This window comes from Neurospora tetrasperma (assembly GCF_000213175.1).
Source record: "Neurospora tetrasperma FGSC 2508 unplaced genomic scaffold NEUTE1scaffold_1, whole genome shotgun sequence".
Lineage (NCBI taxonomy): Eukaryota > Fungi > Ascomycota > Sordariomycetes > Sordariales > Sordariaceae > Neurospora > Neurospora tetrasperma.
The window spans coordinates 5,848,129-5,860,228 of record NW_009799099.1 but is presented as its reverse complement, the minus strand read 5'-3'; the positions used below and the strand labels follow the sequence as shown (position 1 = coordinate 5,860,228).

General features: G+C 52.7%; 5 protein-coding genes across 5 annotated transcripts; 4 read left to right on the top strand and 1 right to left on the bottom strand.

Annotated features, from left to right (window-relative positions):
- Positions 1-934: 934 nt before the first annotated feature.
- NEUTE1DRAFT_116174 (uncharacterized protein) lies at positions 935-2,993 on the top strand (the record flags this gene model as incomplete). The annotated part of the gene is made up of 1 exon (XM_009850338.1): positions 935-2,993. One exon carries the CDS (start codon positions 1,224-1,226, stop codon positions 2,685-2,687), a length of 1,464 nt encoding a protein of 487 aa, XP_009848640.1.
- Positions 2,994-3,399: 406 nt separating this feature from the next.
- Positions 3,400-3,789, bottom strand: NEUTE1DRAFT_35897 (uncharacterized protein; the record flags this gene model as incomplete). The annotated part of the gene is made up of 2 exons (XM_009848828.1): positions 3,400-3,560; positions 3,732-3,789. 2 exons carry the CDS (start codon positions 3,787-3,789, stop codon positions 3,400-3,402), a joined length of 219 nt encoding a protein of 72 aa, XP_009847130.1.
- Positions 3,790-4,775: 986 nt separating this feature from the next.
- On the top strand, positions 4,776-6,266 carry NEUTE1DRAFT_144747 (uncharacterized protein; the record flags this gene model as incomplete). The annotated part of the gene is made up of 3 exons (XM_009850337.1): positions 4,776-5,200; positions 5,673-5,843; positions 5,907-6,266. The coding sequence occupies 3 exons, from the start codon at positions 4,799-4,801 to the stop codon at positions 6,264-6,266; spliced, it is 933 nt and encodes a 310-aa protein (XP_009848639.1).
- A 2,090-nt stretch (positions 6,267-8,356) lies between these two features.
- NEUTE1DRAFT_36086 (uncharacterized protein) lies at positions 8,357-8,993 on the top strand (the record flags this gene model as incomplete). The annotated part of the gene is made up of 3 exons (XM_009848833.1): positions 8,357-8,404; positions 8,460-8,753; positions 8,832-8,993. The coding sequence occupies 3 exons, from the start codon at positions 8,357-8,359 to the stop codon at positions 8,991-8,993; spliced, it is 504 nt and encodes a 167-aa protein (XP_009847135.1).
- Positions 8,994-9,742: 749 nt separating this feature from the next.
- Positions 9,743-10,183, top strand: NEUTE1DRAFT_108074 (uncharacterized protein; the record flags this gene model as incomplete). Its single annotated transcript, XM_009850336.1, has 2 exons — positions 9,743-9,815; positions 9,885-10,183. The coding sequence occupies 2 exons, from the start codon at positions 9,743-9,745 to the stop codon at positions 10,181-10,183; spliced, it is 372 nt and encodes a 123-aa protein (XP_009848638.1).
- Between the last annotated feature and the right edge of the window lie 1,917 nt (positions 10,184-12,100).

The window sequence follows — 12,100 nt, the reverse complement described above, 5'->3', positions numbered from 1 at the left end:
AAAAGTGTTTGTTTCATTCCAAACTGTGACCGTAACCCCGTCTCCATCCATCCTCCGCCCCGTCTCGGGAAACGAGGAACACCTACCCACTACCTCTACCTACCTTACCTTACCTCACCTACTCCCTACGTACCTTACCTCCATACAGTACTTACCTCTACGTACCTACAGAGCTAGGTTGCTGAAACCCTGCTGGCTCTGTGTCTGGCCTGGGCTGCCCTGGCTGCCTGGCTGAGTGCCCTGCCTTCCATGTCCACCAGGAGGACCGGCCCAGATTCCCTCACGTACCTTACCGTACCGTAAAGATGGAGTTCCTGTCAGGCTATGCAGCCGCAAGGGCCCCTTTATCCGCCTACCAGGTCGAGCCGCTGCCGCCTCCACCGTCGACTTCATCTTCTGGCCAGCTGCTGCAGCCCTCCTCCTCCTCCGATCGTCGAGCGCCGCCGCATCCTCTCCATCCCACCGTCACTCGCTCCAAGTCGACCTCGGGCGCTCACTCGCACAGACGCCATCGTCAGTACGGCCACGCCCGCACCAACAGCGCCAGCACCACCGGCAGCAGCTCGGGCGCTCCTCTGCAGGTGGTCAGCAGCGCCGCCGGTCATCATCATCAGCATCATCATCCATCGACACCAGCATCGTCCTCCCACAAGCATAAGCTGTTGAAGCCAGCTTGGTTACAGCCAAGTGGAACACATCACCCACCATCAGATCGCAGCGACGACGCGGCCGCCACAAGCGCTGCCAACTCTGCCTCATCTGCCTCGGCGGGACCGGGACCCCGTGCGACCTCGTCTCTCGAACATTATCGCCCCTCGCGCCGCGACTTCCTCAGCCCTCCCTCATCATCCCATCACCAGCACCGTAGCTACTATCCCGACTGGATACCTACGGCTGGCCTACACCCGAACCCACACCACGGCCACAGGCAGCTCCCCGCGACGTCTCGCATCGACACGCACGATAGCAAATACTGGACTCCCCCCAATACTGCCAGCGCTTCCGAGCCTTCGTCAGCCCGGTCGCCCGTCTCTCGCGCCGGAACCCGCACACTCGCGCCCACTACGAGTAACAACCTCAGTCTTGTCGGAGGAGGAGCTGGCGCCTCCATTGCTTTTGCCGCCCACGCCGCCTCCAGCATCCTCGAGCGTGGTCGTCACGTGCCGCCGTCGCAGCCGCCCCATTCCCAGGGGCAACAACATGCCAGTAGCGCAGCCGGCGCCATGCCTCTCTCGTCCGGCACCAGCTCCAAGATCTCTGGTTATGATGGCTCCCGCGCCGAAAGTGTCTCCAGCATTGCTGGCACCACGGTAAGCAGTCGGACATTCCTCTCGAGCGACCCGCTTCCGAACCCCGACCAGCTCGCCAACAACGAGGCCCGACCATTTGTTGTGCGCAGCGGCCGAACGTACATCTCCGATCCGACGCTGGCGTACCCGCTGCCCGTCGATCTCGAGGAAATACATAGGCAGACCCTGAGGACGCTGTTGCTTCTGCAGCTCTTTGGCAAGCCCATATGCTCGCCCGAGTTCGCCGACCAGCCACCCAAGCGCATTCTGGAAATTGCCTGCGGCTCTGGCGTTTGGTCGATGCTCTGCTACAAGCACTACAAGAAACTCGGCCAGGCTGACGGCATTTCCTTTACGGGTATTGACATTGCTCCCCTGGCTCCACCCAGCAGCTCAGGCAACAGCGACAGTAGCGAAGGGCGCCGCAGCAACCGCGCCTCTTCCTCGTCTGCTACGCTGTCAGCAGCAGGTGGAGGTGGTGCCACGAGCTCTTCGGGGATGCAACCTGACCCGCAAATGAACTGGCGTTTTGTTCAGCATGACTGCCGCAAGTTCCCTTTCCCCTTTCCTGACGGCTCGTTCGATTTGATCATGTGCAAGGACGTGTCTCTCATCACTACTACTGCCATGCAGCAGCCGTTGATCGACGAGTACATTCGCCTTGTTGCGCCGGGCGGTGCCATCGAAATCTGGGAAAGCGATCATACTCTGCGCATGCTAAGGCCGCACGTCCCCGAACATATGCAGAACTCGTCAGCGCCGGCCGCTGGTGAGGATGGGCAGCCGGCCGAAGGTAGCGAGGACAACGAAGTCGAGAAAAGCCCCGAGGAAATCGAAGCCGCCGAAGCCGCCCGCATGGGAGCCTACGTAATGACACCCAACACTCCGCTCTCCTCCCCGCTCAACCATTTCCTGGTGGAATACAACGCCTGGCTGTCCAAAGCCCTCGAAGCCCGTTCTCTGTCGTCCATGCCCTGCACCCTCATCGGCCCCATTATGCTGCAAGAAGCCGAGACCCTCACAGCGATGGGCAACAAGCGGCTGGCTGTTCCGCTATCAGAAGTCCGTTGGGAGCGCGAGGGCGTGGGCGGTGTGGTGACCAAGGATGGAAAGGCGTTTATTTCGACAAAGCCGAGTTTTTCGAATCTGCAAATGGATGCGAATGGGGGAATGGGAAAGACGTTGGGGCCGGAAGCGCGGGCACTGAGGAGGACGACGTTGATCACGGTGGTGCAGATGATTCAGAGTTTGGAGCATATACTGAGGGATGTGAGTGGAAAGAGTCAGGATGAGTGGGATGCATGGTTGGGTAAGATGATGAATGATTTGGTGGAAGGGAATGGGACGAGTTGGGGAGAGTGTTTGGAGGTTGGAGTATGGTGGGCCAGGAGGAGGTGAGGCTATTTGAGGTTGAGGAAGTAACGAGGGAGAGCAGTCAAGGGAGGTGTAGTTTCATTTGTGATGGATCGAATGGTAATTTCTTAATGGTGGCCTCTGTTTCTGGAGTCGAAAGGAAGGAGGCCGGGATATAGGGTGAGCGTGTTTTGGATATGGATGGGTGGATGGAATTGGATGGGATGCATCTGGGTGGGTAGGTCTGGTGGAAGATGTCTTGGATGGACTTATATATGGATAGGTATATAGGAAAGATGGACCTATGAAGTCATGTCCAGTTTCGTGCAGTCGTATCAAGATTCCTTCATTCCGCGTTGAAAACTTTGCTCATATGCAATGACACTGCTATGTGTACAACTTCTGAGATCTGTTCAATTATGACCGTTTCTGTTCACTGACACACCCAAGGAGATCCCATTACAGATACAAGTTTCCTTCACACGTATGTAGAGGTATAAATAACACGAATCAACAACACCAACCCTCACTCACTCACTCACTCACTCACTCAAACCTGAGGGTACTCCTGAAAGACCTGTGGTTCCCCTTCATATTGCTTCTTTAACGTTCGGTATTTCTTGAGATAATATCTGTGTTCAAGTCAATTCCCCATTCTTCACTTTGACCGGGGATGGAGCACCTCTACACTAGACAGGGCAGGATAGGGTCGGTGGGGTAGTACAGGATAGGGTAGGTAACGTAGAGGTACATGTACTCACAAAGCCTGCAACTCCTTTTGTACAAACTGCGCCGTGGCAATCGCCTGCTTGATTTCCCCTTCGTCGCGCAGGTTGGATTTGGACATGAAGGCGCGGTGCAGGCGGGGGCGGAAGTAGTCGTAGCCTTGGGGGTATTCTTTGCCCATGTGGAGGAGTTCTGTTATGTTTGTTTTTGTCAGTCAGTTGTCCGTTCTGTTTTTTTCTGTATCATGGATGGATGGATGGGTGCTGGTGGTGTTGATAGTACCTCTAGTGTAGCCTAGAGGTACCTAGAAAAGTGGAAGAATTCATGGGGAGGATGGATGGAAGAAAAGGTAACGCAAGATACCTTTGTACAATTGGATGACTTGGCGACGGAGGACGGGGTTAGGTGGTGGGAGGGCCATGATTGTTGTTATTGTTATTGTTATTGAAGAGTCAAATAACTTGGTTTCGGATGATTTTAAAAAGAAAAATAGATGCCGATTATTTTGTAAAGGTGGTGGTGTGAATGATGAGTGTTTACATTGCTTCCAATAATGATGATGGTGTTGCTGACTGTGGTGCTACTATGGTGTTGATAAAGAGGAAAGTCCGTGCACATGACTGAGTACCGTAGCGTGACGCCATAGGGGACTGGGGAAAGGAAGTGGAAGTTGGGGACGGGAGCTGCTTGGGGAGCTCTTATCTTATCGGTTGGATGCTGGGCGGCATTGACGAGTTGATCGACTGACTGACCGATTGCTTTGCCATCTCGAGAGGACCCTGGACTTGAACAGCCTTTTCATTCGCCAAAGATGACCTTTCAAGAAGTATTTCCTCTATACTGGTTATATCTTACGGTTAGGGTGACTCGTACATCTTCACTTCTCTGACTGATGGCTTGAGGTTAAGCCGGGTACCCTGACCCGATCTGGCAGAGACAAGCACTAACAGCCTCTTATCCTATTACTGTCGTTAGACTGCCATTGCAATTCCAATACTGACGATGGCCTGCCATGAAAACGATTACTGGATTTCCCATTGGAAATGTGACCATACTCCCCAGCGGCCCAGGTCTTCTTGGTATTCCCAGTTCTCTGGACGCAATCGGCTAAAGTGCCTATTATTCTCTCTGTTAGGTAGCCCAGCCCCACCCCGGCTAACCCCGCTGCCGAGAATGACGGGCTCGATCTACCGATTGACGACGACGGCCAGGCCGAGGCCCGGATCACCGGATTGAACGTCAACCGAACTAACTCCCATTCCTTGGCTCCGTTCCGCTCACTTACAGCATCTTGATTATTGATCACATCATGAATTGATTTTTCGCATTCTCATCCTGCTCAAACTTACCTGTACTGCCGTCCCTCGTTCCTCTCACACGTCCCTCAACAGCTCCGTTATCGCAGTTATCGCAGTCATCGCAACGCAACCATGCCACCAACTCTCCCCGTTATCCCACACTCCGGCCTGTATCTTCTCACCCGCACCACCACCCAACACCTACCAAAAACCATTACCACCACCACCCGCCGCATCTCAACATCCCCTTTCCTCACCACCCATCACCACCACAACAAATCCCCCATAATCACTTCGATCGACCAACAAATCCCCAAACCCCCACCCAAGAAATGGATCACCGACCTCCCTGCCCGCCTGGGGAAATGCATCATCTTTGGCTGTTCTCCCTCTCAGATTAGAGATGCGTCGGTGATTTTGAGAGCGGTGGCGACGGAGTGGCGGGGGTTGTTGGCGGGTGCGGAAGGGTTTTTGACGGGGGGGAGGAGGGGAGTGGATTCAAGGGAGGTGGTCTGGGGGGAGATGGATAGTTTTGTGAGTTTCTTTTCTCCTTTTTTTTTTTCTTTTTTGATGATGAAGTTTGAGGATAAAGTTGGAGGGATGTGAGGGCGGGATGGGGAGAAAGGGGAGGGGGGAAAGGGGGAGAGGAGATGGAGGATGGGTGGGAAGGGTCGGAGAAAAAATTGGACTGGAAGGGGGAGTTGGGAAGTGAAGGAGGAGATGGGGAAGAGAGGGGGGTGAGAAAGAGAGAAAGGAGCGGACAGAGAAGAACAAATTGGACGAGAACATATTGGGAGATGTGCAAGGGGATGGATGATTGAGAAGAGGGGGGTGATGGCGGAAGGTGATAAGTGGGAATGGTCGAAAGGTGGATGTGGTGAGAAGGAAAAAGGGCAGGGTGAAAAAGAAGAGAATACGAAGGGCAGAGAGGAGAGAGTGTGAGGCAATATAGTTGAATTAATGGGGCGGTGAGTACATCAGGATAAGAGCTAACGAGAAGCAATAGGGCCACGTAAACAACGTCAACTACTACCGCTACGCCGAATCCGCACGAGTCAACTGGATCACCAACTTCTCCGTGCACGTCGACCCAGCTCACAGGCAAGAGTGGGCGGAACTAATGCAACCAAAGGCCATCGGTCTAATCATGAAGTCCCTAAAGTGTGATTTCAAATTCGTATGTCCTTTCCCCCTCCATGATTCCCTTCCCCCATTCACCCCCTTACTAACCCTCCCCCAGCCAATGGTCTACCCCGACCGTATCTCCGTCTATCACCGCCTCTCCACGCCGCCCCAGCACGGACAAACCAGCTTCCACCTCGACTGCATCGTCCTCTCGCACCAACATCGCCGCGCCGCTGCCCGGCTGGAAGAAGACGTCGTCATCTACGATTACCGCAAGGCAGGCAAGACGGCCATGCCCGAGTTTATGTTGACTCAGTTTGAGAAGACGTGGAAGATGCAGCAGGAGGAGACAATCAGGGCGCGCAAGAGGATATGGGAGTTGATTGCCGGAGTGGAGAGGTTAGAGAGGGAGACGTGGGATCGAGAAGATGCGAAGGAGGATATGGGAAGTGCGGTCAAGGGGTCATCGTCTTGAGGACGTCTTGAGGGAGGGGTGACTCAGGTACAGTGACAGTCAAAAAATATTGTCACCCCTTACCCTATTAGACGTGTGGGGGAGGGTGACAGTATTTTTTGATTATGAGTTTACCTGGCGTGGACTGAGTTGTTGAATGGCGATGGGGTTTGGATGGCAGGTAAGTGAACGATACCCGTGAATTCCATGGCGGAAAGATTATGCTGACAGTGGACACGGAGAAGAATCGATAGTAATAGAACTGTAACGCCACCACTTGAAAGTCGAGATCTTCCAGCATGTTGGGTGGGCTGCCCGATGCCAGCAGGTGAGCTGATAAAGAAGTGAAGCGAAGTTCCGCAGTGGCAGCCGGTGTTAGGCCTCTCTCGAGACAACTTGGATCCAACTAACAAGGCCAACGGAGACTACTTTATTTTCCCGACTTTCTTCAGGCTTGGTCCTAGACATTGCAATCGGCTTGCAATGAAAGACGCAAAATTTCCTGTCTAGGTGAATGTAATGCGATACTAGTCTTCCATCCTGACTTTCCTCGTCATCTCGTCCAGACCTTTTATCCGCGATCGGCCTTGGATGTCCAACCTTGAATTGACTACCACTCGTCGACTCACTAGACACCAAGACCTTCAGCCTTGTAGGCATGAACATCGCTACCACCACGCTCGACTCGACATTCATTCCTGAGCCTACATTGGCCTGCCATGCTGCAGATGTGAACCTGCTTGCAAGGCCACTTGTTTCGACAAGATATCTTGCTGAATACAGGTACATGTGAGCACATCTAACTCACAAACCATCCCCATCGCCACCATCCCAGCCATCGTCTGCAGAACGGCTACCTCGAACCATTACGGTCATATGTCCAGCTACGGCATTACGAGTATCCTCGCCTCGAAGTTCCGGACTAAGGAGCCCTAACACCACCGCCGATATGCCGATATACCGATGACACTAGCAAACACGTCACTCAATACACCGAAAAAGGACAACGCCACCGTACCGCAGTGACTCAGGGAATACAACTTGAGCTTTCCCTGGAAATCAGGCAACATCTGCAAGCATATGTACTAAGACAACCATACTTCTCTGCCGACCAGAAATTTTATGCAAGACGATGATTTGGAAAGTGTCCTTTTGGAAATCGGTAGGCGGAAAAGAACCTCAAAGAATCGAATATCGGGCTCGCAAGCCATATTCATCAATATTTTTTTCTCTGGCATGAAATGCACATATTCGTGCAGTGTGCTTACAGATTCTGCCTGATTTCCAGGAAACCTAAATCTGGATGGCCCGAGCCTTCGAATACAGATGACTCCGAAGCTCAAAGGGCGCGGCTGGCGCCAAACGGTGGCCATACTGCATTGCTACATGAAAAGGCGTGCATGAAAAGGCGTGCATGCCCCAGCCCTGGATTTGCCGTGGTGTTTTGATCACAAGGAACAAAAGTTGGTCATGCATGGCAACATGGATCCTTCACCCGAACGTCTGGCAGTCAGCCTAAGCCAGACAGTCTGTGTGGAAAACAACTGCCACGTCTTTCGTGGTCCTTTGGCCCGTGTTGTGCGTCTGGAATTCATTTTTCACGCGATCAGCCTGGTTGAGGAAATGCTGGAATCAGAGCTTCTGGTTCATACCTACCTACTGCAAAAGATGCATGTGCAAACCCTTCTTCACAGTCAACAGCCTTGAAGCAGCTGTGCGGGCCCTGAATAATGCAGGCGAGGTGAGAAAACAAGCATGGCATTGCTTTTATTTATTTTTATTCTTTTCCTTCCGCATGCATGCGATGCACATACGCCGAAAAATTATGGAAGTCCTTCGGATTCCATTTTTCTCTTACGCATCTTGCCTTCGTGGCCTTTTCCAATGGCCCTGTAGAATTGTATAAGAACTCACTCCTCCCCCCTTCTGGCAGTTGTGTTTTTTCTCCATCATCATCATCACACACACACTCCAGACCTCTTGATCACTTCTTCTGTTCTAACCAACAAGGAACTTCAACAAGAAACGCTTTCGCTGTTTCCTCTTGCCATCTACTTCAACAACAGTATTCGCCCTACCAACTCGAACAATCCAACTGGAAATCAGTCAAAATGTTCTTCCCCAAGATCCTCATCGGCGGCGTTTTTGCCATGCTCCAGGTAAGCTCTTGGTCTACTGCGATCGAAACCAAACACACACTAATGTTTTTCACAGATGCAGCCTGCCGCCGCAATTCCTATCAATGCCACCGCGATCGCTCCTATCAACGCCACGATGCCAGCCAGCATGACCCTCGCGCGTCGGATCATCGATGTCGACACGGTCGACTGCCATGACGAGTGGTATGAGGAGCCGGCAGTCCGCACCAAGATTGCCATCACAAAGTTCATCCGAGAGGGCATGGAGTACCTCAGACACGTCGCTGGCGTCCCCAAGCTTGGTCCTGGTTCCAACAATTGCGAGCGGGTCAGCTGCTCAAACTGGTCAGCCATTGCCTGGTGCAACCACGTATGTCCTACCACCTGAATCTGAATAATATGAAAAAAAAAACATCTATTGATCCCTTACTTACCTACTTCTTCTCAGGACCCCGACAACTCAAACGAGCTCCCTTCGTATGAAACGATTGCCGAGGCCGCTGAGATCATCCTTGCGTGGTGCAAGGCGAGCAAGAAAGAATTGCATATCAAGGGCCAGGTCTATTCGAAGCAGAAGTGGAGTGTCGTTATTGAGGGAGATCTGTGCTGAGACGGGAGGTGCGCCTATTCTCTAGACATTTTTACGACAAAGGCATGAGGAGCATGGGCATTATCTATCGGAGTGGGCGTTAGTCTTGATCATGGGTTTATGCATTGTACAGGGCACAGGTCTGCCAGGACGGAAAATGTTAGCGACACTAGGATCAGACGAGGTGGTCTTTTTTTGGGGGGGGGGGGGGGGGGTCTGGTCAGTTTTTGGGTTTTTGGGTCTGCATATAACATACCTATCTCACGAAACAACAAGCTGAGGTGGAACTTGGATACCTCTACCGGAGAATAAGTTCCACTTGTCATATCAGTCTTCAGATACGTCGAGGTATAATTGATCTCCTTCTTCTTCTTTTTCTTCACCCTGAACGCTTATGTTGTCAGCAGAAAATTGCCGTGGCCTACTACTCAACCTCAGACTCAGAGCTTTGCCCCTTTCCAATTCTCCATAACAACAAATGCACGGTGAACCGCCACGACGTCCAGCTTATTACCTGTCAGCTTTGACTAGACCTGTCTCAGCATCCTCGTCCATCTTGCCGTAACTCATGACGGGCGTTGAACGTTGGGATATTCGACACTACCTCTAAGGTATGTTTGACCTAAAAAGATGTAAGAAGTGAAAGTCTTTGTTGACAATAAGTTTTCCATCACACATCAGCTTCAGGAACACCACAATTCCAGAAAAGCAATCCAGTGCGTACCATTGCGTCAACACCATTACCTCTATCGTTACCTTATGACAACTGAATGCACCGCAGCCGTCCTCATCGTATCCTCAGTCCTTACCTCCGGGTCTGTTCTGCTCATCTCCCTAATCCAGGTTTGTTCCGAATCCCGTGCAATTGTAGTTTTAGCGGACATTGACTTACATCTACCTTATGGGTCGCAGGTTCTTCCTTATCGCAGCAGTGCCAGCTGCTTCGAACGAACCTCGACAGCCCCATCTCCGGCTATGATATCCAGGAAATTGTCTTGGCACTTCAGGCTGCTGCGGGCATTTCTACCGTCCATGTCACGAGAACCATTCAGGATGTCATCCAGTATGCGGAGAGAGTCAACCCTGGATCCCACTCCAAATTCACCCTCACCCAGCAGCCTCTCAAGGACGAGAGATTCGAGGTCAATAAGTTCAGGTTCTCCTTATTCCCAAGATTGGAAGACAACGGCACGACTGACGCTTTCTGTTAGGACGAAGAGAGCAAGGAACTCGACAGCCATGTTAGCATTGCGGAGGCTAGGTACTCAACAGCTTATTGATAAAGGTCGAATGGGCGCCTTTGTTCGTTATCGGCCTGATCCCCTCAAGGGCCATTGGAATGTCATCATCCAAAGAGAGAATGGTGCAAGAAGACAAGTTGTCGGGGAGCGAGTGAATGCGGGGCGACAGATAGGGAAAGAAGAAGAAGCAATGATGTGGACTAATGGGGTAATAAAGTCGATAATCAGCGAGTTCCGTCTGATATCGTCATAGGCCGTGGCCGGCTGGAGTGGATTGATGACTCCCGTTTTGATGCTGATGGTTCAGTTGAAACTTTGTTATGATGGGAAGATGTGCAATTCCCATGGACAGCCATGAATTCTGTTATCTTCTGTTGATCAAGGCACCCATCAGTTGACGCAAACAGTCAGTGACGGTCGTGGGAAAGAACAGTTCGAGACGTTAGAAAGGGCGACTACAATACGGTGCCGGTTTACCATGCCAGCCCTTGCCAGCCATTGCCAGTAAGTGCTGGCCAGAAAGGGGCCCGTGACAGGTGGCAGCTGGTCATAGCTCAAAAAGCAAGCACACGGACAAAGGTCCGGTAATCACGTGATGCAACCAATGGGCATTAGGTAAGCAGGGCCACGGTGGAGGCTGCTATCTCTGCAGTGCGGTCTGCGAATGGAACTCCATCCAAAGGCGGGTCCGGCTGCGTTGCGCGAGAGGAGGGACCCAGTTCTGGCTGAGACACCAACCACAGCCCAGGAGCCCCGACCAGTCAGGCTAGTAATGACATGACCACCAGCGACCGCCGCCGCCGCCGCCCCCAGTCCACACACCACAACCAACCCGTACACTACACACTACACAACAACAGCATCTTCACACGAGTATCCATTGACGGGCGCGACACCCAGCAAACACGGTTTTATCGGCCGAGTATCGACAGAGGACGCATAGTGTACACAATCATTACCGTACGTTTTTGCCCTCCAGTCCAGTCCAGACTCCTTGGCTCCGACCTCCATCCATCCAGCCTTGGCCCAGACCAGATACCAAGGTAGCCTCGAGCGACGGGAGTGGGAGACTTGGTTGTTAGGTTGGCAAGTCAGTGTGAGAGTGGAGGAACAGCCGGGTGCCACCCAGCCAGCCCGGCCACGGCAACGGCACTGCTCCTATTCCCACCACCACCACCACCACCATCACCACCGCCAACACCCCGCTATACACCACCACCACCATCATCGAGTCTATCTCCAGTCTCACTCACTCTCTCTCTATCTCTTTGGATCAGCTGCTAGTGCGGCGCATTGCATCTTATCTGATCGTGTTCACCTTCTTGTCCCTCCCTGGCCTATTCTTACCACGAAAGACCAAGCTCCTCTTCCAGCCAAGGTGGTGATATTCCTCCTCTCTACCTCACCAACCACACGTGACACACCCCCTTTGCTCGTTACCAGTCTGATTTATGAACTAACTTTCGTCTCGTCCATTGCGCTCGTTCTTAGGCTTGTGCTTCTAAATCACTACATGCGATTAGACAACCGTTAACTTGCGTCGATCGTCGAGCTTGCCTCTTGCCCCCCCTTCTCAACTCAACCACCCTCTCCGAGAAGAATTGAAACGGAACCCACCCGACTACCACTTACACCGACGACGTCACCTTCCTCTCCCCGAGACGATCGACGGTTCAGCGAGTACTCACCGCGCGCGTCAAGACAACCCCACGGCACTCCACGTGCGGTTCCTCCTTGCGCTGCTACGACTACTACACTAGCTCGTGCCCCCCGCTGCCTGCTGTGCTGTTGCGCTGCTGTCGTTGCTGGATGGCCGTCTGAACGTCTGGCACCATCCCCCGCCAACGGCAGACGCTTAGGACACTGCATCCATGCCCGAAGAAGAGA